Below are 24,135 nucleotides of genomic sequence, written 5' to 3'. Positions count from 1 at the left end.
AACTGTTTGTAGCTTTTAGGTTGCTTAAGGTGACCCCTTGAATTTCATATGGCTTCATTAGGCAAGGAATAGTCACAGGTGGTTTTGCCAATTCCATTCTTTGAAATATAGCCTTTAGCACGGGTATTCATTGGCAGTCTCCCATCCAAGTACTAACCAGGGCTGGCCCTGCTTTGCTTGCAAAATCTGACAGGATTTAGTGCACAAAGTGTCAAATACTGTGGTGTACTTAAGTGCTTCTCGGGCTGTCTGATGTGGGGGACTGGCAGTTTTTTCCCTCAGTGAAGCAATGGCCAGCACCATAATTGTGTCCTTTGACTACAGTTGTTTTTCTTTTATGGAAACTCAATAGGGACCAGCAGCCAATGGGTTGGCCTATGGCATCTGTCCAGTGATCATCACTTTGAGTAGCACTGCTGTACTTCTTCTTTCTTTTCTTCTCTTTCCTCCCTCCCTCCCTTCTTTTATTTTTTTTCACAGTTAGGTTTTTCAAAAATATTTTTTCAATTATATTTAATTACAGTGGGCTCTTGTTATCAGTTGGGGGTTGGTTCCAGCATCCCTCCCCCCCACCACTACCACTGATATCAAAATCTGTGGATGCTCAAGTCTTATTATATACAACGATTTCCCATATTAAAAATTGGCAAAATCAAGGTTTGCTTTTTGGACTTCCTTTATTGGAAAGTTTTCAAACAGTGGATGGTGCAATCCATGGATGCAGAATCCATGGATAAGGAAGGCTGATTGTATATTTTAACAATCATTTTCTATATGTTTTTACCTATATGTTTGCATTGTTGTTAAACCATTCTGAGTCTCATTTCTGGGGGAAATGTGGACCATAAATAATATAAAATAACAAAAGTGAAAATGGCAAGGAGGTTCTTGGAATTTCAGTGAAAGGAACATTACAGACAATTAACACAAAATAATGTATCTTTATTTGCTTGTTGTTGTTGTTGTTGTGTGCGTTTAAGTCATTTCCAACTTTAATAACCCTGAGGTGAACCTACCAGAGAACTTTCTTGGCAAGATTTGTTCAGAGGGGCTTTAACTTCCTCTGAGACTGAGACTATGGGCCTGAACAGACAGACCAAAATAAAGCTGCTTTGGGTCACTTTGGAAGTGTGCTGTTTAAATTATGCATGCATCCTAAGAGGCCAGAAGCCACGCCAAAGCGATTCTCTAGTCTAAGGACTGGAGTGCAGCTTTGGCACAGCTTCTGGCCTCTTAAGATGCATGTATCATTTAAACAGCATACCTCCAAATGACCCGAAGCTGTTTTATTTTGGCCTGTCTGTTCAGGCCCTATGAAATACCCAAGGTCACCCAATAAGTGTCCACGTCTGAGCAGGGATTCGAACCCTAGTCTTCAGTGTTGTAGTCCAACACAAACCACAAAACATCACCTTATTCCACTTAGCCATGCTTTAGACATGCTAGCAAAGCAGATGCCTGTTCCTCTGCCATTCTTCCAAGACCTTAAAGGCAGCAATTTCAATTTGAAGGCTGCAAAACAGAATTAGATATAACATATCTTTAAATCATGCAGATGTAGTACATAGGGCTGCCCTTGAAAAGTGTTTGGACGTTGCAGCTAGTGCAAAATACACGGTCAGTCTGGTGTCAGGTGTGCATTTTAGAGACCATATAACACTGGTGCTGCAAGAACTACACTGGATTCCAGTTTACTTTTGAGCTCAACTCAGGGTGCTGGTGTTGACCTACAAAGTCCTAAATGATTAGGGAGCAAGACAGCTGAAAAACTGCCTTCTCTCATATAATCCTGCCAGAAATTTGAGATCTTCAGAGGATGCCCTATTGTGTGTCCCAACACTTTATGAAGTTAGATTGGTGGGTACACATAAGAGGGCTTTCTCATTAAAAAAAGGAATAATGAAGGGAAATGACTTTGAAGTAATATGGAAAACATTTGTGCAAAAGGCTTTAGTAAAAGAGGGAGATGTTTTACCTCCGAAGGAAGAGTTACAATTTTGGAGGGTAGAGTAATATGAAATACTAGACTCTGCTGATGGAGAGCACTTTTGGGGGGGGGGGGGAGAAAAAGAAAAAAAGGAGTGATAAAATTAATAGCATTATACCTTTGTAGAATTATGAATAGCATATGATGAAAAAAAGATAGTAAGAAGAATGAACATACTAATAATAATTTTACTTTTTTTTAAATTACTGGTTTAATTAATATTAAATGGTTTGATATGAATAAGATTTAGATAAGGTAGTAAAGAATGGATAATTAATGTGATTTATTATATATTGTATATGGAATATTATGCAAAAGATTTTTAAATACTATTGTATGTAGATTATAATACTAAAAAAATTTTAATTAACAAAAACAACAACAGGGTTTTCTCAGTAGCAGCATCTTGACTGAAACTCCCTACCCAAGGAAGTTAGGCTAGCTCCATCTCTTTTACATTTCTGGCGGGGCAAAACAGTGCTGCTCCACATGGCATTCAGTGTTTGAAACTGCTGTTTTAACTATTTCAAAACTGGATTCTATTATTGTTTTTAGACTGGTTTTAGGAATTTTAAAAGAGTGTTTAAATGTATTTTTTAAAATATGTTTATCTTAGTATTGTTTTAATTGGTTTTTATTTGCTCATTGTCTTGGGAACCCTCGTACACTGGGGACATGATACCTAAATATTTTAAATCAGTTGTTCTTAGCCTGTTCTTTACAAGGGACCCCCTATAAATATATTTTGTTGCCTCCAAGACCTAACTCAAGTTTAAAAGCACTCCAGATCCCCTACAAGCTGAAGAGAGAGAGTTTAGAAGAAAAGGTCCCCCATTGTATTGCTTCAGGTCCTTTTTGTAGGTGTTCCGTCATTTACGTGGAAAGGAGGGGAGGAAGAAGGAGAGCGAGGCTTTCTGTCAACTCCACTGTCTTTCAGCTGCTCAGCCCGCCTTGTCCTCTCAGCTTAGCAGCCCCGTGACATTGAATGCACAGGACTTCCCAGTCAACCTGCCTGCCTGTGCCTTAGCTCCTATCATATGGCCATTCTGCCAAGGGGAAAAGGTGGTTTGAGCAACCTTCAAGACCCCCAGAAGGCTATCACTGTTTTCTGGGAGTCTGTGGATGACAGGTTAAGAATCACTGCTTTAAATCAGTCAATCAGTCAACTTGCCAGCCAGGCTGCAGACTTCTTTGGTATGTGTGCGCATGACTGTTGCAGTGCTGGACATAAACAATGTACCTCTAATGCATATATTTTAACACTGATTCTACAGTTGGAAACTTTGGTTTACAAAATATGTTCATCATATGAAGTATGTACTGACATTACTCTCCCACACCAGAAAACTATTTTCTGCCTAGTGGCAGAGAGCAGTACAGTTGCAGCTGTCCTTATAGCACTAGCATAGATCTCTGCATGCCTTCTTTTGATTACATGGGTAATCATCCACAGCTGTCCAACACAACAAGCCAGTGTTTTTAAGGAATGCTTGTTTGTTGTGAATGAGCCCTTCCTAAAGAAATCATAGATCTTTGTTCTGTGGTTTATTATGTCAGCTGGCAGCAAGCACTTAGCCTTGTCTGGTTTGGTCCTTCCCAGTTGAGTTTCCTAATAATGAAATTGTAGTTGCTTCACTCTTAATTTTTACATGCCAAACTCTGAAGTCTCCCCTGTTTGAGGATAATTTCACAGAGTCCATTGTGTGTATCCACTTGCAAGATGAAGAGGGCATGCCTCCCCCAAGTAACTTGTGCATCTTGATCAGAGAGTAGCTTGTTCCATTTAGCCATGCTAGCAAAGCAGGTGCCTGTTGCTATGCCACTGCCATTCTTCTAAGTTCTTAAATGTAACTTTTCAGTTTGGAGTCTGCAGAACATCATTAGATATTCTTGTCACCATGGTTATCAGAACTGTTCCACTACTTAGCAGAACTGTTTGGTTGACCATAAGACAGGTGATTTGTTTGAGCTCCAGTGTTAAACGACAGCCTTAGCTATACTTGTGGAATGCTTTATCATGGCAACAAAATAGATTTTTCTCCATAGAAAGAGACTTACATTTGAACTTAGGGTTTCTAGGTGTGTTTGTGTATACACGCACATATATGTATGATATTCCAACTACTTGTATGGTTTACTAGTTTGTTGGATAGACTAGGTACGTCAAATGAACTGGTGTAAAACCAGCCCCAAAGCACTATCACCACAGTTCCCATAAGTGCTCTGAAATATTTCTCAGTTCAAAGATGAGTGCTGAGGAGGACAGTGGATGTTAAAAGGAAGAGGGAGTTAAATGATACCATGTGAAGATAATAACATCTTTGCAGACATTTTGAACCATAGGATCCAATCCTATCTGCACATCAGCCTGCACTGTTTGAGGGTTGTTCTGGGAGCCCCACCTCTTAGCAGCCTCATATCAGTAATGGTGGCGCATATAGCTGCATATCTTATCTATAGCATTATAGCTGTTTTCCACCTTTGAAGTCAGATTGAATGCACAGATTTAAGGCAGAATTATGCACTTTTCATTTCCTGCCTTCTTCCCTCTCCCTGCTGGGCATTGCTTACTGTGATCTGTATTTTAAAAGTTTTCTGATGTTGTCAATGCAAAAGTGTGTCATGTTTCTACTTTATCATTTTAAATTGTATCCTACCTCTCCTTTAGTAAGCTCAAGGCAGTATAAATGGTTCTTTTCCTTCCCATTTTATCCTGATAACAACAGTAAGCTATAGGTCAGGCTGGGTGACAGTAACTGGTCCATCATCACCTGCTGAGTTCATGGTTCAGTGCGTATTCTCCACATCCCAGTCAGTCTGGCACTTTAACTACAAAACTACACAGGTGTTCGGAGCCAGTGTGTACAATTTTACAACAACATGCCATTATTATGCCTCTATTTGTAGGAGAAAGATGGTGATTGACTTTTATGTTTTACCAGTGCAGTGTTTTAAAGCTCAGTTAATTTTTAAACACTTTTTTTGTTGGCATCCAGGTAGCAAGTCAATATTTTAACCAAAAACGTATGAAAAAATATAAGAGTACAGTCCGTCCTCACCTTACACGGGGGATCCGTTCCGGATCCCGCCGCGTAAGGCAAATTCCGCCTATGCTCGAGCCCCATTGGAAACAATGGGGCTTGTGCGCGGCGGCGCGGGAGTGCGCGGGGCGCAACGGGTGCACGCACCCATTCAGTTGAATGGGATGCTCCGCCCCGCGCGCGCCCTGCGGCTTGAGCGCGTATGCTCAAGGCCGCGTATGGTGTGCCCGTGTATGGCGCAGGCGCGCTGTATGCAGAACATGGTCACTGAAATCATTAAATACATTGAGTTGGATTTCGATTAGACAGTAGATTTATACTAACCTCTTTCTTGATGTTTTATTTATGACAATGAACATGAGCACTATTTGGCAGTCTTTTTGAAAAAGATGAAACAAGCATATAGCATATTTTCCCTTTCCTGAACCACGTTCTCAGTTTCTAGTTCTAGTCTTCACTATGCATTGTGTTATAGTTCAGGCTGGACTTCTGAACTGACTTTTCTTGAAAGTAAGCACCTCATAATTCATAGGAGTTTTCTAAACCTATGAAGAGTTGGACAGCCTTTTTTGGATCTTAAACTGAAAGCACACATTCTAAACTATATGTAAAGTAATCAATAAAACTTCCATTGTTAAGTTGGAACATAGAGTCTCAGTTTGTAAATCTAATAAAGTCTTAATGCTGTAAGTTGGATAAAGACGGGTTCTCTTCTTTTAAGGGTTCCTGTAATTTGCCCTTTGATCCATTTTTGTGGTATTTTTCCTTATTCCAAGGGTCCTGGCCTCCTGTTGAAAAGTGATGGAGTAATCTGGTCAGCATCTGCCATATTGAGAAACCAGCCCCTAATACGGCTTGCCTGGGAGAAAGATTGTGAAATAACGCAGTAACATGTTTGCAGTAGTATGCTTTCTTTTTTTGTTGCTATTTTCTACCAGTCTTTCCTGAATTAACTCATTAAAAATCAGTGATTATATATTGTAGTTTTGGGGAGATTTCAGTTATTTTTGCTTATTTACTTTGAAATAAATTTTACTGAGTTCTGTAATACTTCCAAGTAAATATGCAGAAGAGTATAAATTTAGTGGACAGAAATTCTTCTGGAATGCCTTATTTGAGAATTTCTTTTCATTGGGGACTAATTCTGGAAAATTATTATTTTAATGAGGATAGAATAGATCTTGTTTTTCAGACTGAGGTTTAACTCTTTATGAACCAGAAATGGTTGTAGTGACCTGACAAATAAGCCAATGTTTGACTTCAGAGGTATGTATGTATGTAAATGATATCTGATATATAGAACTTGAGTAACTTACCTAGGAGCACTAATATTTTAATCAGTTGGTTAGTCTTTATCTGATTGCTAACTTTTGGACATCTCTGCCTTTAAAAAACCTTTATACATTATGTGTTGAATTTACACACAGCTGTATATCAAACAGATGTTCTTAAACTTTGATAGCCCAGGAGAGCACTTACTGTAGGAGTTTCCAGCTGTAGGACACACTCCCCAACAAAGAAAATGGAATATTATGATTAACCTTAAATCCTGTTGGTGGTTTTGCATGACTTAAAAAAAAATCAACCTTCTGATTCCCTTTTTACTCACTGAATATAATACTTTTGTATGCTGACTGGCAGCACGATACAAACTACATGCATTAGGAAGCTAGCATTGTTGGCTCCAGTGGAATTCACTTCCACATGAGTGTCCTTGGAACACTGAAACCTTTGCATCAAAAAGCGTTGCACACAAAATTTGGCTGGACTTGGTTCACATTTTTCTGGAGAAACAATGGCGGGATACAAACCGCCATATAGTACGTATAGGATACGTACTAGGGTTAGGAAGGGGCGGTGCTTCCGCACCCCCCTAACCCTAGTACGTATCCTATACGTACAAGATGGCGGCGCCCCTTCCACATGGGCGCCGCCATCTTTACGTACTGGACGCATAGCGTCCAGACGTGTCGCGTCCTTTGTGACGTAGTGAGTGCGCCCCTGGCGCCTCACTACGTCGCAAACGCGACTCCAAAAGAAGCTCCATTTTGGAGCTTCTTTTTTGCTCCGCGCGGGAGCCGCGCGGTTTGGCTGCTGCAGCTCCCGCATGGAGCAAACGGCGGCGGCGGGGAAGCGCCGCAAAGCGGCGGTTTGTATCCTGCGAATGTAAATGCTTTTCACTCCTACCTTGAACTGTTGTGTTTCACTTGCACCTAAATGGCTGCTGACTTGCATTCAGTATAGGATAATACAGAATTGGATGGATGTACAGCTCTAGGGTTTTTTTTTCCTGATGTAGCCTTAAAATCTGAGAACCAAAGATACCATAAGCTCAATCAATGCAGAGTAAAATGGCAAAATTAGATCATGTAATTCTTCATAGAAAGTGAACTATATGAGGGTTTGCCAATAGGCAGTTGTTGCTCAGTTCTGGGAAAGACAAATGTATTGCTGTTTTTGAAATGCTGTTGAGAGCTACTATGCTCTGAAATTCTAAATTAATCTTAGGGCATATTGTAGCTAATTCAGTTACTGGTTTTCTTGATTGCTGATGAAATTAATGTCTGTTTGTTGTAGCAGTGAAAATTACATACGGTCTTTCAATTGCATATGCCAACTTCTGTTCAATACAGTCTTCAGCACCTTGAATTTTTCCAGATATATTGCCCTACAGCTCTTTATTTCTATAGCTAGTATGGCCAGTAATTAGGAATGATGGATCATAATCCAAACCATCTAGAGCAGGAAATGATGCCTGGTTTATAATTTTTATGGAGTGGTAAAGGAATTCTGCCTGTGGCCCTGATTTCTTTAACATTTTCTAATTTTCTAAACAAGAATCTTGTCGCTTTGGCTTCTTAAAGAAACAATCTGCATGCCTGAAATTTTGTGTACATCAACACATTTTTAAAATGGCTTCATTTGATATATTTGCAGTCCATAGTATAGGGAAGAAAAATCATTGAAGGCTGTGAGTCATATGGTAGGTGCGTAGTGCCCGATGGAGTTCATACTGATTGCTGGCTTCATTGTAAGTTTCACAAACTCTGTCATACCCTGGACCAGAGAAAGCAAAGCCAGCTTTTGTGGTACAAGCTAATAAAGGGCTTAATTCTATTTCTGGTAATAGCATCTATTGAGGTAAAGGGTAACAGAGTGCATAGACATCTTGTGAGAGAAACTTGGATCAACAGTGTGCAAGTTTAAATCATCTCATTTTTCTCTATCAGACTCACAGCCTTCTTTAAAGCTGGCTTAGAATAAAAGGAGCAAGTAGATGCTTTAAAATTTAGGTTGAACTAACATTTTCCTTACTGTTGTTGCGTTAACATGTCAAGTCTTACATGTCAAATATTAAAATTCTTGAGCTAGCTAACTACTTTATTGAAAAGTTAAGACATTGGCTTATCATTTAAGGCACTTTATTATTATACCCATTTGTCTTCCTTGAAATTATTTTTATGTGCATCATTTTCCCTTGCTTTCTGCTTTTGCTTCTGTAGCCCCTTTAGGAGGCAAATTGAGAAGAAGGGAGAAAGGGGAATGGTTTTCCAAGGGACTGTTGGGAGTCACCTGCTACTAACTGCCCCTTTTTAAAGCTTGTGTGTGCTTTTCCTTTTCTCTAGACCAGCATGTTTTGGAAATTTGATCTTCACTCATCATCCCACATAGACACACTTCTAGAGAGAGAAGATGTAACTCTGAAGGAACTGATGGATGAAGAGGATGTTTTACAAGAGTGCAAAGCTCAAAATCGCAAACTTATAGAATTTCTTTTGAAATCGGAATGTCTGGAAGATCTAGTTTCATTTATTATAGAAGAGCCACCTCAAGACATGGATGAAAAAATCAGATACAAGTAGGAATTCAGGGGTGGGAAATTGAGAGTAGGCCAAATATAGGGTTGCATGCTTGTAGCAATAGCATCAGGAGTAGGCAAAATGTGTCACTACAGATGTTATAGAACTACAGCTTCCATCAGCATAGGAATGTTGGAAGTTGCTTTCTCTCAACATTTAGGTGGTTGACATTTGTCTACATTTGCTCTATGTGTCACTAGTTTCAATGTGGTTCTGGCTGAACCAGTTATATTTGTGTTGTTTAGGGTGGCATTTTGAAACTTTTTATAGACTTAAAAAAATTCAGTGGGCTGTATGCACAAGGATGCTTACAGTAACTAGCTGCCTATTTGAATTTACGCTATCATATAAAAAATCTGCGAGGTCTGTATATGTGATACAAATGGTCTTTTTTTGTTTCTGTTTACATATTGGCTACAAAGGCAAGAGTTGCCTTTTTTGTAAGCATACTTTTCCAAGTAAAGCATGTGTTTGCATCATGACTATTAAAACTCCATATGAGAATATGCTGATCATTATCAGATAAAGCATTTTTGTTAATAGAAATATGCAAATATGCATTTATTATTTTAATAAAATAAAGTATCAACTGTTCTGTTCTAGGTATCCAAACATATCTTGTGAGCTGCTTACTTCAGATGTTTCACAGATTAATGATAGACTGGGAGAAGAGGAATCATTACTAACAAAATTGTACAGTTTTCTTCTAAACGAGCCCCCTTTGAATCCATTATTAGCTAGTTTCTTCAGCAAGGTGCTAAGTATTCTTATTAGCAGAAAACCAGAACAGGTAACTACTTAGTTGTTGACTTTAAAGCTCTCTTTAAACATTTGTTGATCATAGTTATTTCGTTCATCTACTGACTTGGAAAAGTGCCTTAATTTTAACTGTGTATTTAAAATAATGTAATAAAACGGAGGTACTCGTGATAGGTTCCCCTGGTCCAGGAATGGCGGTGGTTCCACCCGTCCTGAACGGGGTCACGCTCCCTGTGAAGGACTCCGTGCGCAGTCTGGGGGTGCTTCTTGACTCGTCCCTTCGCCTGACTGCTCAGGTGAATGCGACGGTCAAGAGCACCTGTCATCAGCTTCGGCTTATTCGCCAGCTGCGCCCATACCTGGCCCAGAGGGACCTTGAAACTGTAGTACACGCCCTGGTAACCTCGAGACTGGATTTCTGCAATGTACTCTACATGGGGCAACCCTTATACCAAACCCGGAAGCTTCAAATGGTGCAGAACATGGCAGCCAGGCTGGTCACTGGTACGTCCAGGGCCAGCGATATAACACCGGTATTAAAAGATCTCCATTGGCTGCCCATTCGCTTCCGGGCGCAATATAAGGTGTTGGTGATGACCTATAAAGCCCTAAATGGCTTGGGCCCAGGATACCTGAAGGACCGCCTCTCCCCATACATTCCGCCCTGCACCCTCAGAACATCTGGGCAGCAACTACTTAGGGTTTCCGGGGCTCCACTACCAGAGACACCATCGCCACCCCGGCCCTTTGGAACACGCTGCCCACAGAGCTCCGCTCAGCTACCTCCCTGGCCCAATTCAGACGGGATCTTAAGACCTTCCTGTTCAGGACTGCATTCCCTGAATAAGGTCCTATAGGCCTCCCCCGCCGCACTGGCAACGGGATTGGCTAACCTGGGGCCTTTCGTTTTTATGTTTTCTGTAATATTGTAATTGTTATGGTGTATGATTTTAATGTTTATGTTTATTCCTTATTGTATTTTAACTGCTGTAAACCGCCCTGATCTGATGGAAGGGCGGTATATAAATAAAATTTTTATTTATTATTAATTAATATGTTTAAGAATCATGATTAGTGTCAGTCATAAACATGACTTGCCCTGCAAAAGAGTAGGGATTCTTATGTGCAGCTGATTTCACAGTTGTGCCCACTTGGTGTTATATCCATGGAATGCTGAATTAGAACTGGAAGTTCTTGCGCAGCTTCAATTGCTATAGCATGGGTAAAAACATATTTTCGTCCTCTGGGCTCCATTTCTTCATGACTAACCTTGTGAGGACTGCATACCAGCATGGTTGGAGGTTCCCTACACATACATTCACACACATTAATAGATTTATGCATGTGTGCATAGGCACATAAGCTCACTTAGGCACTTTTCTTTCAAAGCTGCACGGTTGAGAAGTTTGTCAAGATTTCAGCATATGAGGAGAGATGATTTTACCCTTCACAACTGTGAACTTAGTGAGCATCTCCACCCCCATGTTCTACCTTGTTATGGCAATTAAAGTGAAAAAGAGTTAATTAGCTCAAGTAGGAGTTCTTTTAAATTGCTTGAGGCTGGGGAAGGAGACACTGAGGTAGGAATGGAAGCCTTCACAAGCTGCCTTGTGAATTTGCCAATGGGGATTCATGGATTGCAACATTATTTTAATGCAGAGGTAGATAAACAAGTGAACTCCATGATAGATACCCTTTAGGATCACCATAAGTCAGAAGCAATTTGAAGGCACATAGCCACAATAAAATGAACAGTGCCTACCACTTGCTTTGGACTACAGCTCCCATGAACTCCACTTAGCATTGCCTGTGGTAAGGGATTATGAGAATTGTAATCCAACATGTGTAGAGGATAGCAGCTTGCCAAATGCTGTTTTAAAGGGAAAAGTTGCCAGGATCAGCAGTTTTTGTCTTCATCGTATTGTGACAAGACCAGACTTCTTATTCACATATGCTGAAGAATAGAATATGCTTACCTCTGAAACAGTTAGTTGTATACGCATCTTAGTATGTGTCCTGCTTTGACATATGTACAGATTGTTAAGATCCTGAAAAAGTTTTTCTGTCAAACAAGACTAAGCTATAGGCTATAGTTAATTATTCAGTCATCTATAAGCGAATAACTTGATAGTGCTTTCTAGAATTATCCTGCTTTTAAAAGTTATTTCATATTTTTTGCAATTAATTATAAAATATGTTGTGTTTGATTTTTTTTTTTCATAGATTGTGGATTTCTTAAAGAAAAAGCATGACTTTGTAGACCTCATTATAAAGCACATAGGGACTTCTGCTATTATGGATTTATTGCTCAGGCTACTTACTTGCATAGAACCTCCACAGCCCAGGCAAGAAGTATTAAATGTAAGTAATTTCTCAAACTTGAGGCATCTTTCAAAGTTAAGCTGAATGCCACCACCTTTTAAACTTAAATTGTAACCAGCAGGTGAGGTACCCTTGGAATTCCATTTGTAAACAGAGCATGTAAAGTATTTCCTTGTAAAGCTCAACTTCTGCACAGTCTGGAAACTACCCCCATCAACTGCGTAAATTATGCATTTCAACTGTGCATGAGTTTAGGGCAGTGGTTCCCAACCTTCCTAATGCCGCGACCCTTTAATACAGTTCCTCATGTTGTGGTGACCCAAACCCATAAAATTATTTTCGTTGCTACTTCATAACTGTAATTAAATAGGTGTGTTCCAATGGTCTTAGGCGACCCCCATGAAAGGGTCATTCAACCCCCAAAGGCGTCCCAACCCACAGGTTGGGAACCACTGGTTTAGGGTAAACCATTGCTTTAACTTTGCACATTGCAGTCATTGCTTGTTAGCTATTTAGAATAAATACATGGGTGTTTGTTTGTTTGTTTGATCCTATGAACAGTTAGGGCACGAAACAGAATAGTTTGGGGACTATAACGTTATTTATATTTCTGATAACATATTATGTTTCCAAACTTTTCCTATTGTGCAATTAATCGGATAAACAGAATATCACACTGAAGATTAAATTTCATATATGTAAATTACCATGATGCTTTGCAGTAATTCTCCACACTTTCAGACCTTTCCAACACATTTGAAATGTTGCATGAATACAAAGTATGCTTCTATGTTGTGTCCTCTGGTGACAACCGTCACTTGACAACGTGCTAAAATCACACTTTACATTATATGCACAAAGTCATTTTACTGCTTTCCAAGAACTATTCTGACACAAGAAAACCAATAGGTAGTGTTATCCCTTTAACATAATGGTACACAAAAACCATTCTGAAGATGTTTACATCTGACCAAAGTTAGAGCCTATATTCTTATTATAATCACAGAAACCCCAAATTTATTTCCTTTTTAGCATGGTGCTTTCTCTTTATAGTGCTCTATTATTGCCTCTTCTCAATGCATCTATGTTTATTATTACCCTTGACTTGTTGCATTACGCATCTCCACTTCTGACTTTTCTTCATTCCACATGCACAATATCTTCTGATTGCTTGTACCTTTATCTTTTAGTGCCCTCTTTTGCTGTGTCTTCTCCACGGCTCCATATGTTTAATCTATTTACCTCCCATATTATTCTCTTTCTCCTTTACCTCTGTAGGTGTTTATGCATCCCATCTGTTGGTTTCTTCTTTTCCTTCTTTCCCATTGTGTATGTATTTCTGTTGGTGTAGTGTCTCCCCCTCTTGTTTGTCTGACCTATTGAAGTCTGTGGGAATAGCACATTTTAATGCTGTCAGCCATACATATTCAGAGTGATTTTTCTACAGTGTTGTATTGTGGGGCATGGCTTGAATGGTTGAGGCTATGTCTGAATCCATGGAAAGAATAAGCAATATTGTAGTGATGTGGGGATATTCCTAGCCTCTGTTGATTTTGAGGCTTTCAGTGTTCTTCATTTTGAATCCCTTCAGGGGATTACAATGGGAGAGGTCTGTACTTAGTCTGAGGAGTTTAAATGTTTTCAGTTTGTTTATAATTGATTTAAAATTACTCCAATTTATGGAATGGTCATTAATATTGCCAATTATCAGTTGCTTCCTTTCTGCAAAATGTTGAAGTCCCAGAATCTGGATATGTACTTTTTATGTTTAAATGTCTTCTGTGAATGCTATAAATTGTATTTTAGGGGAGGTAAAATGGGTTTCAAATAACTTTTTGCCACATGTCTTCACAGTGGTTAAATGAAGAGAAAATTATTCAGCGACTTGTGGAAATTGTACATCCTTCTCAAGATGAAGATGTAAGGAATATACTTAATTCAAATTTTGTGTGACAGTTGAATCTTTTTCACAAGTTTTAATTTTTTTCACCATCAGATGTGTGCAGAATTGTAGCATTATAGGAGTGTGTTGTGTCATTTAATTACTGTATGAAGTAGACATATTCTGAATTGCTTTAGTTGAAGTGTAATTAACATCTATCATTTGTGTTGCGTTTTAGGAAATAAGTGACTCTACATTAAATCTAACCTTTTTAAAAATTTGTACATTGTACTCTTGTTCTTTAGAGACATTCAAATGCATCCCAGTCACTCTGTGAAATTATACGCTTGAGTAGAGATCAGATGCTACAAGTACAGAACAGTTCAGAACCAGATCCGCTGCTTACAACACTAGAAAAGTAGGTTGGTGTAATGTTGTTGTCTGAACTTTATGAATGTATATGTTTATATGATGTACCTTTTGGCAGTTTGAATATGTTGCTTTTATAAAATAAAAAAATAAAACTCAAGTGAAAGCTCAGAATAATGATAGATGTTTCTTTCTCGGAAAATAGTTCATGTAAAAAACCAGGTGAGAACTAATAGTCAGAGAAAGTAAAGAAGGAGAAGCAGCTGGACTTAAGGAATTTTTTTTAAAAGTGAGATGCTTTATAGCTGGGATAAGGTACTTTTGGCCCTTTAGATGTTTTAGATTTCAATTCATATGTTGTTATTATGTGCCTTCAATTCAACTCTGAATTACGGCGACACTATTGTAGGGGTTTCTTGAAAATATTTATTCAGAAGTAGCTTATCCATTACGTTCCTCAAAGGCTGAGTGAGTGCAATTTGACCAAGGTCACCCAGAGAGTTTCTATGGCTGAACAGGGGATTCAAACTCTGGTCTTCTGGCATCCTAGTATAGCAGTTAAATGACTACCATGCCAGTTCCGCTACAACTTCCCATAGTCCCTTATTGTTGCTCATGATAGCTGGGACTTCTGTGAACTGAAGCCCAGAACACTTGGAAGGCCATTGGTTCCCTACTCCTATTTTGTACTCTGGCTTGATGGAAATATAATGTTAGATTTAGCTTTATGACGACAAACAAATTTAAACCTCAAGCTAGTGTGCTCTTTTGCACATTGGGGAAAGAAGTTTTAAAGGTTTGTTTTTTATTTGTTTTGGTGGCTTGGAATTGCTTTTTCCTAGAAGTTGACTTGTAGTGGTCCAAATACTAGAATGTTGTCCACTCATTCCACTTTTTGAAGAAAGACTTGACTTGAAGCTAGCCTAGGCGGCACCTCACAATTCTCTAAAGGTAGTATTTCTTTTATTACCATAGTAGATGGTTTTAAGTCTCTTGGTCTTCTCTGCCCTGCAGATAAACAGCAACAATTTTTAAAGGTTATGTAAAAAGAGAGAGAGATTATGAGAGAGAGAGAAAATAAGGCAATAATAGACAAGCTATGCTTACCTTTTGCCTGTTTTAGGCAAGGCTGGAAAACTGATTTGAAACTGAGGACTGGATCATCACTTCTCTGACTCTCTCCCTAGCCCTGATGTTGCTGACGTCTTTTCTGAAGTTCCATCTAGATTGTCCATACGGCACTCTGGATTTTAAAATAAATCTTTACTGCAGCCCTATCCAAAATGGTGGGAGCCCTTTCTCTGCTACAGGGGTAGCAGAAGTGTGGTGAACAACTATTCCCGTAAGCCTTCATCACTGCTAGGCTGCTGGTGCTTGTGTGAATTCGAAAGGAAGCAGATTTCCCAACCCTTACTTGCAGATTACAGTCTTAGAGAGCCACAACAGGACCCAGCAAGACCCAGTTCAGCTCCAACAAGTTCTTGAGTTCCTATTTTCTACTCTAGAATAGTGAAAAAGTTCCTCTGGCTTCTGTTTTTAGGGACATCCTAACTGCATTGTCTTGGGAAAGCTACTGAAAACATATATATATAGTTTTCAGCTGTTTCCAAAGAATTTGCGTTTTCTGTCAGCGAGACAGCAGCTTCTCAGCCAGGGATTCCTGTCTGGTTCCAGTGAGTGACACATTACTTAGGCGTATGCGAGATAGGCTAATCCTGTGCTCAAATGGAACCTGAACCTGAAGAATATGGCCTCCTAGATAGTTGCTTTGCTTTTTCTTATCAACAGAACTATATATTTTGATCAAGCTCTTTAATTGAGAGTTACTGTTGCCATTCGGCACCAACAGTACTTATGTAATTCCTGTTGACTTTTTTATCATTCTTCTTTTTGGTATATTTCTTTATATAGGAAGAAACAATGTGTCTACATTTTCAGTAGGAGAGCACTATCACAAGTCTTGAAGCAAATTGCTGGCTCATGTATAGTTTTCAAGGTAGTTTTCACCTCAGCTTGGTGAATGAGGTGTTTATCCTGAAAGAAAATGAAGATGCTATTAATTAGAACAGTTCACAACAATAAAAAGAAGATCCTGCAGTTCTCTTGTAAACATTCTATCACAGAATCTCAGACTTCAAGGTCCAGAAAAAGTGATAGCACTGAGCCATCCCTCAATTTGTCACACTCAGACCTATAGGATCCATGTGTACACTTCTTCAAGCCCTCCAGTCTCTCCAAGAATAGAACTCAAGGAGGCAACTGACAGCCTCAAAACTAAGCATGATCTCCAAAAAGTCCAAAAATAATTATTTCATTCAGTGCCAAACACTGGCACACATTACTGCTATAGCATAAGCTTTATCAGTGATAAATGATGCAGCAGACACAGCAGAGTAATTTTCTAGCCCTTTCACTAATGGGGGTCAATGGTACCTCTGTCAGCCAAAGGTAGAATTGGTTCTCCAAACAAATTCTACCCACACTATCTCACTGGTGGTGAAATTCCCCATTTCTGGGCAAATGGAGAGTGTTTGGGCTGTAGTGTCCCACCTTCTGAGTCTCATGGAAGATGACCCCCAAGGGTTTTGTAATACAGAAGCAAACAACAAACATGTAGTGTAGAGGCCAACAAAGAAAATGGTACTGTGCAAGCATGACCTGTCTTCCCCCATAGCGATAAGAACTGTCCAGTAAGTAATCAACAGGGAAAAAATTATTCCCCCAGTTTGTTCCTAGCATTCATGTCTTTTTCTAGCCTCAAACTGCAAAGCGAATGCAAAAAGTATCCAACAAGATCACTATTCCAAGTTACCTTTTCACACCACTAAACATCTATAACCTTTTGGGCATAACAATATGTCTAAAACCCATTTGCCTGATGGCAGAAACTTAACTCACTACATGTGGCGTTATCTCAGTCCCGGTTTCATTATCCCCAATCCCTGATCATCCCTGACTTGCTGATTGAAGGACAAGCGTTTTCTCAGGTAGTCCACTATCCACTACCTATCATTTTTGGGTTGGAGGGATGGAGCAAGAATGAGGTAGAATGATGTAAAACTGGTCTCACTTCCCAATATAAGCTTCAGGTTTGCCCTGTATCTGTGTAGACAACACATTGACCCTGTATATGTGAACAAAATGGAAGAACAGGAGAGAATTAGGTTTTCTGCTCTTCAAGGGATACTTGCTCCTTCAGGTGCCTGGGACAGGCTACTGTTAATGAGGGGCTGTTTAGATAGGTTGATAGAGAACCTGTGTCCTTTCAGACGTGGGCTTGTAATTCAGTCCCACCCAGCATCGCCAGTGACAAGGCACTGAGGGAGTAGTAATCCAAAATATTTGGGAGGTCAAAGTTTTCTTTGCTCTAGATCAGAGAGATAGTTGTTTTAGCAGGCAGACTAGCTGAGTAGACTGAATTTTGATCCAGGCAGTGGAGCCTCCAAAATCACTTTACCAGCCAGATTGGGTCGTTTTGTATATTCATGCAATATGAAGGCAGAAGACTTCTTAGCAACTAGGAATCTCCACACCCAGGGTATAGATATCCAGATCTTTTTGTGCCTAAAACACCTCCATACCTTCCTTTTCCCTTTGATTTCACACCCAAATATGTACTTGTTGACAGACTCACTCTAGGGAGTCTACTCTATCAGAAGCTTTCTTGATACCATTCCTAAGTTTATCCTTCCCACCCACCAATTTCACTTAATTTCCAAGGCACTCCATTATAGCTGCTGAGAAATGACTGTTTTAAATCAAATTAAAATTATCTTCTTCATCACTTATGCTTTGATCCTGACTCTGTCATATGCATCTTCCATTATGACAGTATTGTTTAATTTCATTTCAAGTGACAATTTGTTCCTCCACTATGAGCAGCAATGATTTCTTTCCCGCATTCCCTAATCCCAAACATGCAGAAAAGGGATCACATTATTCATAAATTAAGAAGACCCTAAAGATCTACCTCTGTAGCACTTAGCCCAACATATATTCTCTTTCTGTTTTTCACATCTAATGTTAAAGTGAAGATTACACCTGGTTCCAAAGCTATCTTTTCCAGACGGATAGGCCTTTTGAGGCTTTGGGTAAATACTACCTTTTTGGAAAAATTTGGATGCATTTTCCAAATGAAGCTGTAATCTTCTAGTCCATCAGTTCCCAGACTTCCTCTGAAGTGATATTTAAGATGGGGACTCCATACTTTCAATAGACACTGTAAGGTCACTGTGTTTCCTCTGCACCTTTCCTTAAGGATGCTTAGTTGCATATTGCAATCCTGACTTCATTTTCTCTCTGTAGGTGGGGCACTATTAACCTTAAGTGTTTTGAACTGGATAGCAATGGGTAAGGAAAACTGAGAATTGGTTGACCTGCAACTTACTCTTCTGTTTGTTTGCCAGATAGTGGTTTGTTCTAGTGATATCACTGTGCCTTTCTGCCATCAGTGGACTTCTCCTTGATTTATGCTACAGGTCTTTTCTTCCTTTTCTTGCTGTATCACTATGATCTGGCTCTGGAAAGGAAATGGGAGGTGCCTCCCAGTCCAGCTTTTGAACTAAGTCTTTCTTCATGTACTGTGCCTCTCATAGAATGGGATAAAGCATATCCTAGTTCTTTGTGCCCTCCATTTGTTCTGGAGCTCATTAACCAGGCTAACTATGGCTTATAGTCCAAAATATTTGGAAGATAACAGATTGCTTATCCCTGGCATACATTATAGCTCAGTGTTGTGCATAGAATGGGTCAGAAAGCTCTAGGGGTAGACAGGATGGTTAATCTGGTTGTAGCTTTTAAATGGTTGGATTAAAGTTTCTTGGGAAAGTGGCTTGACATCTAATTTGTTTGTGTAGTTGATAATGGACATACTCACACATCTGAAGTATTTGTTAGTCAAGTCTCATTTCTGGAACTCTTCAAGTAGTGAGGTTGTCAAAGATTCCATGGTTTGTGAACTCTCGATACCCAAATATTGCAGAGTTTTCTCCTCTGCTTGAGAGGATTACTGTTTATATACAAATAACTCACTCACTTTTTAGTGCGTGTCTGTGTTTTAATTAAACAAACAACTTCAGGCTAAGCAGAACTAATTTCAGGCCATATGCTTACTATTTGTGTGAAATTTATCTACAAAAACAATGTTATGTTTCAGATAATGTCTTTTTTTTTTTTTTTTAGAAAAGACATAATAGAACAGCTGCTATCAAATATTTTTCATAAAGAGAAAAATGAATCTGCAATAGTCAGTGCAATTCAAATATTGTTGACCTTACTGGAAACAAGACGGCCAACGTAAGATCTTCTTTTTTTTTTATCATGCTGCTCCCATAATAATGTTGCCGTATTTTGTCTTATAGCTCATTGTATGCTACTTATACTCCTAGTTCCTTGGCACACTCACATATATATGTGGCACACTCACATATAAAGATTTCTGAATTACTATGTTTTCCCTGTTCAAAAACAGATAAATTTTCAAGGATCTTGTTGATTCATGTTGTAGCCTGTCTGTTACTCATCCTGGTATTGCCCTTTGACAGGAAGCTGTCTAAACTGATGCCTGTCATTAGTAATGAACTGGATGAAGATGAGCAAATGGAAACTTAATCCAAAGAAGATACAGGTGCTTCTGGTCAGTCACACGGTAGTTCAGGGAATATGGATTCAGGCTGTGCTGAATAGACATGCGGACAAGTCTACATAGGAACCACCAAATGCAGTGTTCAAACATGATCAAGGAACATGAATACTGCAGACTGGGTCTAGCAGAACACGTTATAAACCATTCTGGGCATAAAACACTGTTTGGAAACACTGAACTTTTGGTCCATGCCAACAACTATCAGGTCAGAATGCACAGGGAAGCCATTGAAGTCCATAAACACCTAGCACTTCAACAGGAAAGAAGAAACTCTTTTTAAAAATTCTTTTTATTTTATTTTCACATTAATTCACATACCGTTTGCTTCATTCCATTCATATTAATTCACATACCGTTTGCATCCTTCAGTTCGTGTTATAGGTATATTAAACTACATCCGACTTTCCATATTTATAGTAATTTCTTAAGTTCTCAAAATTTTGCTTTCCATTTGTTGGGTTGTTCTGTTACTTCCATACATTGATAAAGTATCCAATACTGCTAAGTCATTCAATTTTAGAATCCATTCTTCTACAGATGGTATTGAGCTTAATTTCCAGTATTTTGCATATATCATTCGGATGGCAGTGATAACAGGAAATAAGAAACTCTTCAAGTAAACAAAGTTTGGCTACCAGTTTTGAAAAACACCAAAATCAAGACCCAGCAAATACAAATGAAAACCACCCAGGGTGAGGGGGGTTTCCCAGCTGACAATGGATCATTAATTAAATAGATGTCCTAAGGCTTTGCCATTCAACCACAGAACAACACACAGATTAACATGTAAATCGCTTCCTCTCAACCAACAGTATATATACCCCACTCTCTTCCATGCCACCATTCTCTGAAGATGGCAGACACAGCTGCTGGCGAAACATCAGGAATAAACTTTTCTAGAACAAGGCCTCATAAACCCACAAAAAATGTGAATGCCAGCCATGAAAGCCTTCAGCTTCACAAGAGAGAGTATTGATGTTGAATTTGACCTTGGGCCCAGCCCGGCCTCTAGCTCCTCTGTTCATCTTGCTGTCAAGTACTCACAGTCAGAGTCAGTATCTATACCATGTAAGACCACACGGGCCCATTCTGATACTCTGGTAGTGTGTCAATACTTGCTTAGGCCCAGCCATTCTCAGGAGATGGAAATGGAGTCTGTAGCTCAACAGCACAGGGATAATAATAATAATAACAACAATATAGATTTATTTGTATCCCACCCAATCACAGGGAATCCGGGCGGCTAACAGCAATGAGAGAAATACAATACAAAGAAAATACAATAAAATACAAAATAATCCCTTCCTGATCACATAACCAATACTTAAACAAACATAAGCAATATAAATACAATAAGCAAGTAAAAGAATACTGCACAAGTTAAATAAGTACAAAAATTAAATACAAAACATACTCCAATAATAATTAAACAAATTAAGTATTAAAAAATAAACATAATCCAAGGTTCACACATAACAATTCAAAAAACAAAATCCAAGATGCATAACTTAATAATTGGTACATCTTAATCTACTAACAATATTCGACCCTCTCCTAGCATTAAAAAGTTACAGTGTAATATAAATACAAGGCAGCAAAATACAATAGCAAGGGAGATGTTCTGGAGGACGGCTTTTTGAATATGCTGCGTCCCCCTCAGTCCCTGCCTTCTGGTCCCTTGCCTCAGACAGCTTCTCAGTCCCAGGTGGAAACGGGAATGGAGGAGCCTTCAGGCTTCTCATTCCTCTGGCTGGAGATGTTCCGGAGGACAGCTTTTTGAATATGCCGTCTCCCCCTGAGTCCCCGCCTTCTGCTGCATCACCTCAGGCAGCTGCTCAGACCCAGGTGGAAACGGGAAAGGAAAAGCCTTCAGGCTCAGCGTTCTTCTGGCCTGAGATGTTCTGGAGGATGGCTTTTTGAATATGCTGCCTCCCCCTCAGTCCCTGCCTTCTGGTGCCTCACCTCAGGCTGCTTCTTAATCCCAGATGGAAACAGGGGAATGGAGGAGCCTCTAGGCTCGGTGTTCCTCTGGCTGAAGATGTTCCCAGATGGTTACAAGGATAAGAACCGTCACTATCCTCCTGCTTCTCACCACTGTGACCTCCCAAGTTGCTACCAAGACAGGTTCATTGCAGGAGCCTTCTGCTCCTGCTCTGCCAGGCCCTGTTGTCCTCTTGGCTGCAAGAGCCCCTGCTCTGAGGGACACCCCCCCCCCTTGAGTGTTTGAGACTGTGTCGTTCTTCTATCTAAGTGGCTTTGGCTGCTTCCCTGCAGCCTGAGAATATATCAAAGGATGAAATTCTCACCTATGGTGAGAGCTGTAACACAACCCCAAACACAGATTGATGATTGGTTTTTCAATGTTTCCTAACTCAAACTACTGTTTCAGTTGCCTTGCCCATCCTCCCATACTATCTGCAGGTCATCTGCAAGTCTTGGTGACTCATTCTATACCATCTACACCCAACAAAATAGAAGCCCTTTAAAGGGTCCAGGACTTGGAAAATTCTTGATTTGGACAACTAAATTAAATTGTCAATGCACCCCAGTTTTGGGCATTTCCGTGTCTGCACTCAGTGCTGGCTGACAAAGAAGGTAAAAAACTGTATTTAGTAGGTAAAAGGTTTTTCCCTCTGCCACCCTCATTTGTAGAATCTCCAACTACCTTGCATGTATGGGCATGTATCAGCAGCTACTCTGGGGAAAAAACTAACTCCTCTACCAAGCAAGCTAGGAAATGAGAATCATAGAGTAGCATCTCTGCTGCAATCCAAGGCCCATAAATTAACTTGGCAAAAGATAATGGCTTCTCATTATTTAGCAGACTCTGGAAGTAAAGGTCTGGCTGTAGCTGTAGTACTACAAAGAAATGCCTGACTTCAGTCATCGGGGCTTTCGGATCAGGCACAGTCCGTCACTGAGGAATTGCCTTTTGATTACAATGGAACTTTCAGTGCTTTTACCAACACAGAACTCAAACACACACAGAAGATGCAGTCAAGAAGTACAGGTTCAACCCCCTGGTCAAACGAACTTTGACATCCAGGTCCACCTGGTACAGGTACGGCTGTGGACTCTCAGTGGAGCTTGGAGACAGGCTGCATCCATAGTAGGATGCCCTTCTCTTCTCATTAGCCTCAAGCACTCATCACAACAGATGCTTCAGCTAGGAGGTGGGGAGCCCACCTCAATGACTTCTCCATACAGGGTCATTGGAGGAAAGGTCTTTCTACATCTATGCCCAGAAACTGTTAGTGGTGGAGAAGGCATTTCATTCTTTCAAAGCTCTAGTGAGGGGCAAGGTAGTGCTGGTACTGACCAGCAACACAACGGTCATGTAATGCCTGAACAAGCAAGGGGGCACATAGTCCATGATGCTCCTTTCTATAATAATAATAATAATAATAATAATAATAATAATAGGATTTATTTATATGCTGCCCAATCACTTATGCAATGGCTGTGGGACTGGTTATCAAAAGGAACATCACGATCATGGTGTTCCATCTCCTCAGAGAAGGAAATGTCCTCACAGACATGCTTAGCAGGACATTGAATTCATTGTACGAATGGATGCCCCATGCTAACATCTTAGCACTGATCTTCTGCTGCTGGGGCACTCCAGTGCTAGACCTCTTTCCATCAGAGAGGAAAGTTTAGTTTGAAGAGTTTTGCTTCTGGATCCATGATGGGAAGTCACATAGTGATGCCTTACATTTCAGTGAGGAGATGTTATCGTAATGTATGTATTTCTTCCCTTCCATCATCTCATGCGAGTAATAGCCAAGCTGTGCCAGAACAGAGCAACTTGCATCCTGACAATGCTGTGATTTGTTCTCTTCTTCACCTGTCTCAAGGGATCAGTGTTCAACTTCCATGAAAACTGGATCTTCTCATCCCATGCCAAGATTTGATCAGGCATCCCAACCTGGATACCCTCACCTTCATGATGTGAAGGTTCTTCTTCGTGGTCTCTGCGAAGCACCCAAATGGGTTATTCTGCACCTGCGCAGCATTTCCGGATCCTACTGGAATCGCTAGGGAAGACTTTTTGGTGGTATCTCCAACCACCCTCTATATAGGCAGGAGGTCTTCCTGCCCTTTCTCAGTTCCTTTTGTCCGCCACATGAGCAGCTTAGGAATGTCGCTCAGGAATCGCTCCTTCCTTAGCTTTCACTTTTGTCTACAATGCTTCTAGATTGTGATTTGAACTTGGTTTGGACTCTGATTAACGGTAAAAACTCAGACTCCTTGACTATTCTCCCTCTTCA

At 39.9% G+C, this 24,135-nt stretch overlaps 1 protein-coding gene across 8 annotated transcripts in view; it reads left to right on the top strand.

The window, feature by feature from the left end:
- The window catches only part of PPP6R3 (protein phosphatase 6 regulatory subunit 3), a 96,560-nt gene that overhangs the window by 23,820 nt on the left and 48,605 nt on the right, over positions 1–24,135 (top strand). For 6 of the 8 annotated variants that reach the window (XR_016280910.1, XM_089520840.1, XM_089520841.1 and 3 more), the window contains 6 exons: positions 8,655–8,887; positions 9,492–9,678; positions 11,871–12,008; positions 13,824–13,889; positions 14,157–14,269; positions 19,402–19,515. Coding sequence is in view for 7 of the 8 variants with exons in the window: in XM_089520841.1 (XP_089376967.1) it covers positions 8,655–8,887; positions 9,492–9,678; positions 11,871–12,008; positions 13,824–13,889; positions 14,157–14,269; positions 19,402–19,515 (851 nt within the window). In the remaining variant the exon portion in view is untranslated. Of the gene's footprint in view, positions 1–5,804; positions 5,932–8,654; positions 8,888–9,491; positions 9,679–11,870; positions 12,009–13,823; positions 13,890–14,156; positions 14,270–19,401; positions 19,516–24,135 lie in introns of all 8 variants that reach the window. The other 2 variants (XM_089520839.1, XM_089520837.1) reach the window with 1 other exon arrangement.

This window comes from Sceloporus occidentalis, unplaced genomic scaffold (assembly GCF_023333645.1).
Source record: "Sceloporus occidentalis isolate IW3139 unplaced genomic scaffold, rSceOcc1.0.p SCAF_4, whole genome shotgun sequence".
In the NCBI taxonomy this organism is placed as follows: domain Eukaryota; kingdom Metazoa; phylum Chordata; class Lepidosauria; order Squamata; family Phrynosomatidae; genus Sceloporus; species Sceloporus occidentalis.
The sequence above is the reverse complement of the archived record's forward strand: the minus strand, read 5'-3'. Positions and strand labels throughout refer to the sequence as shown.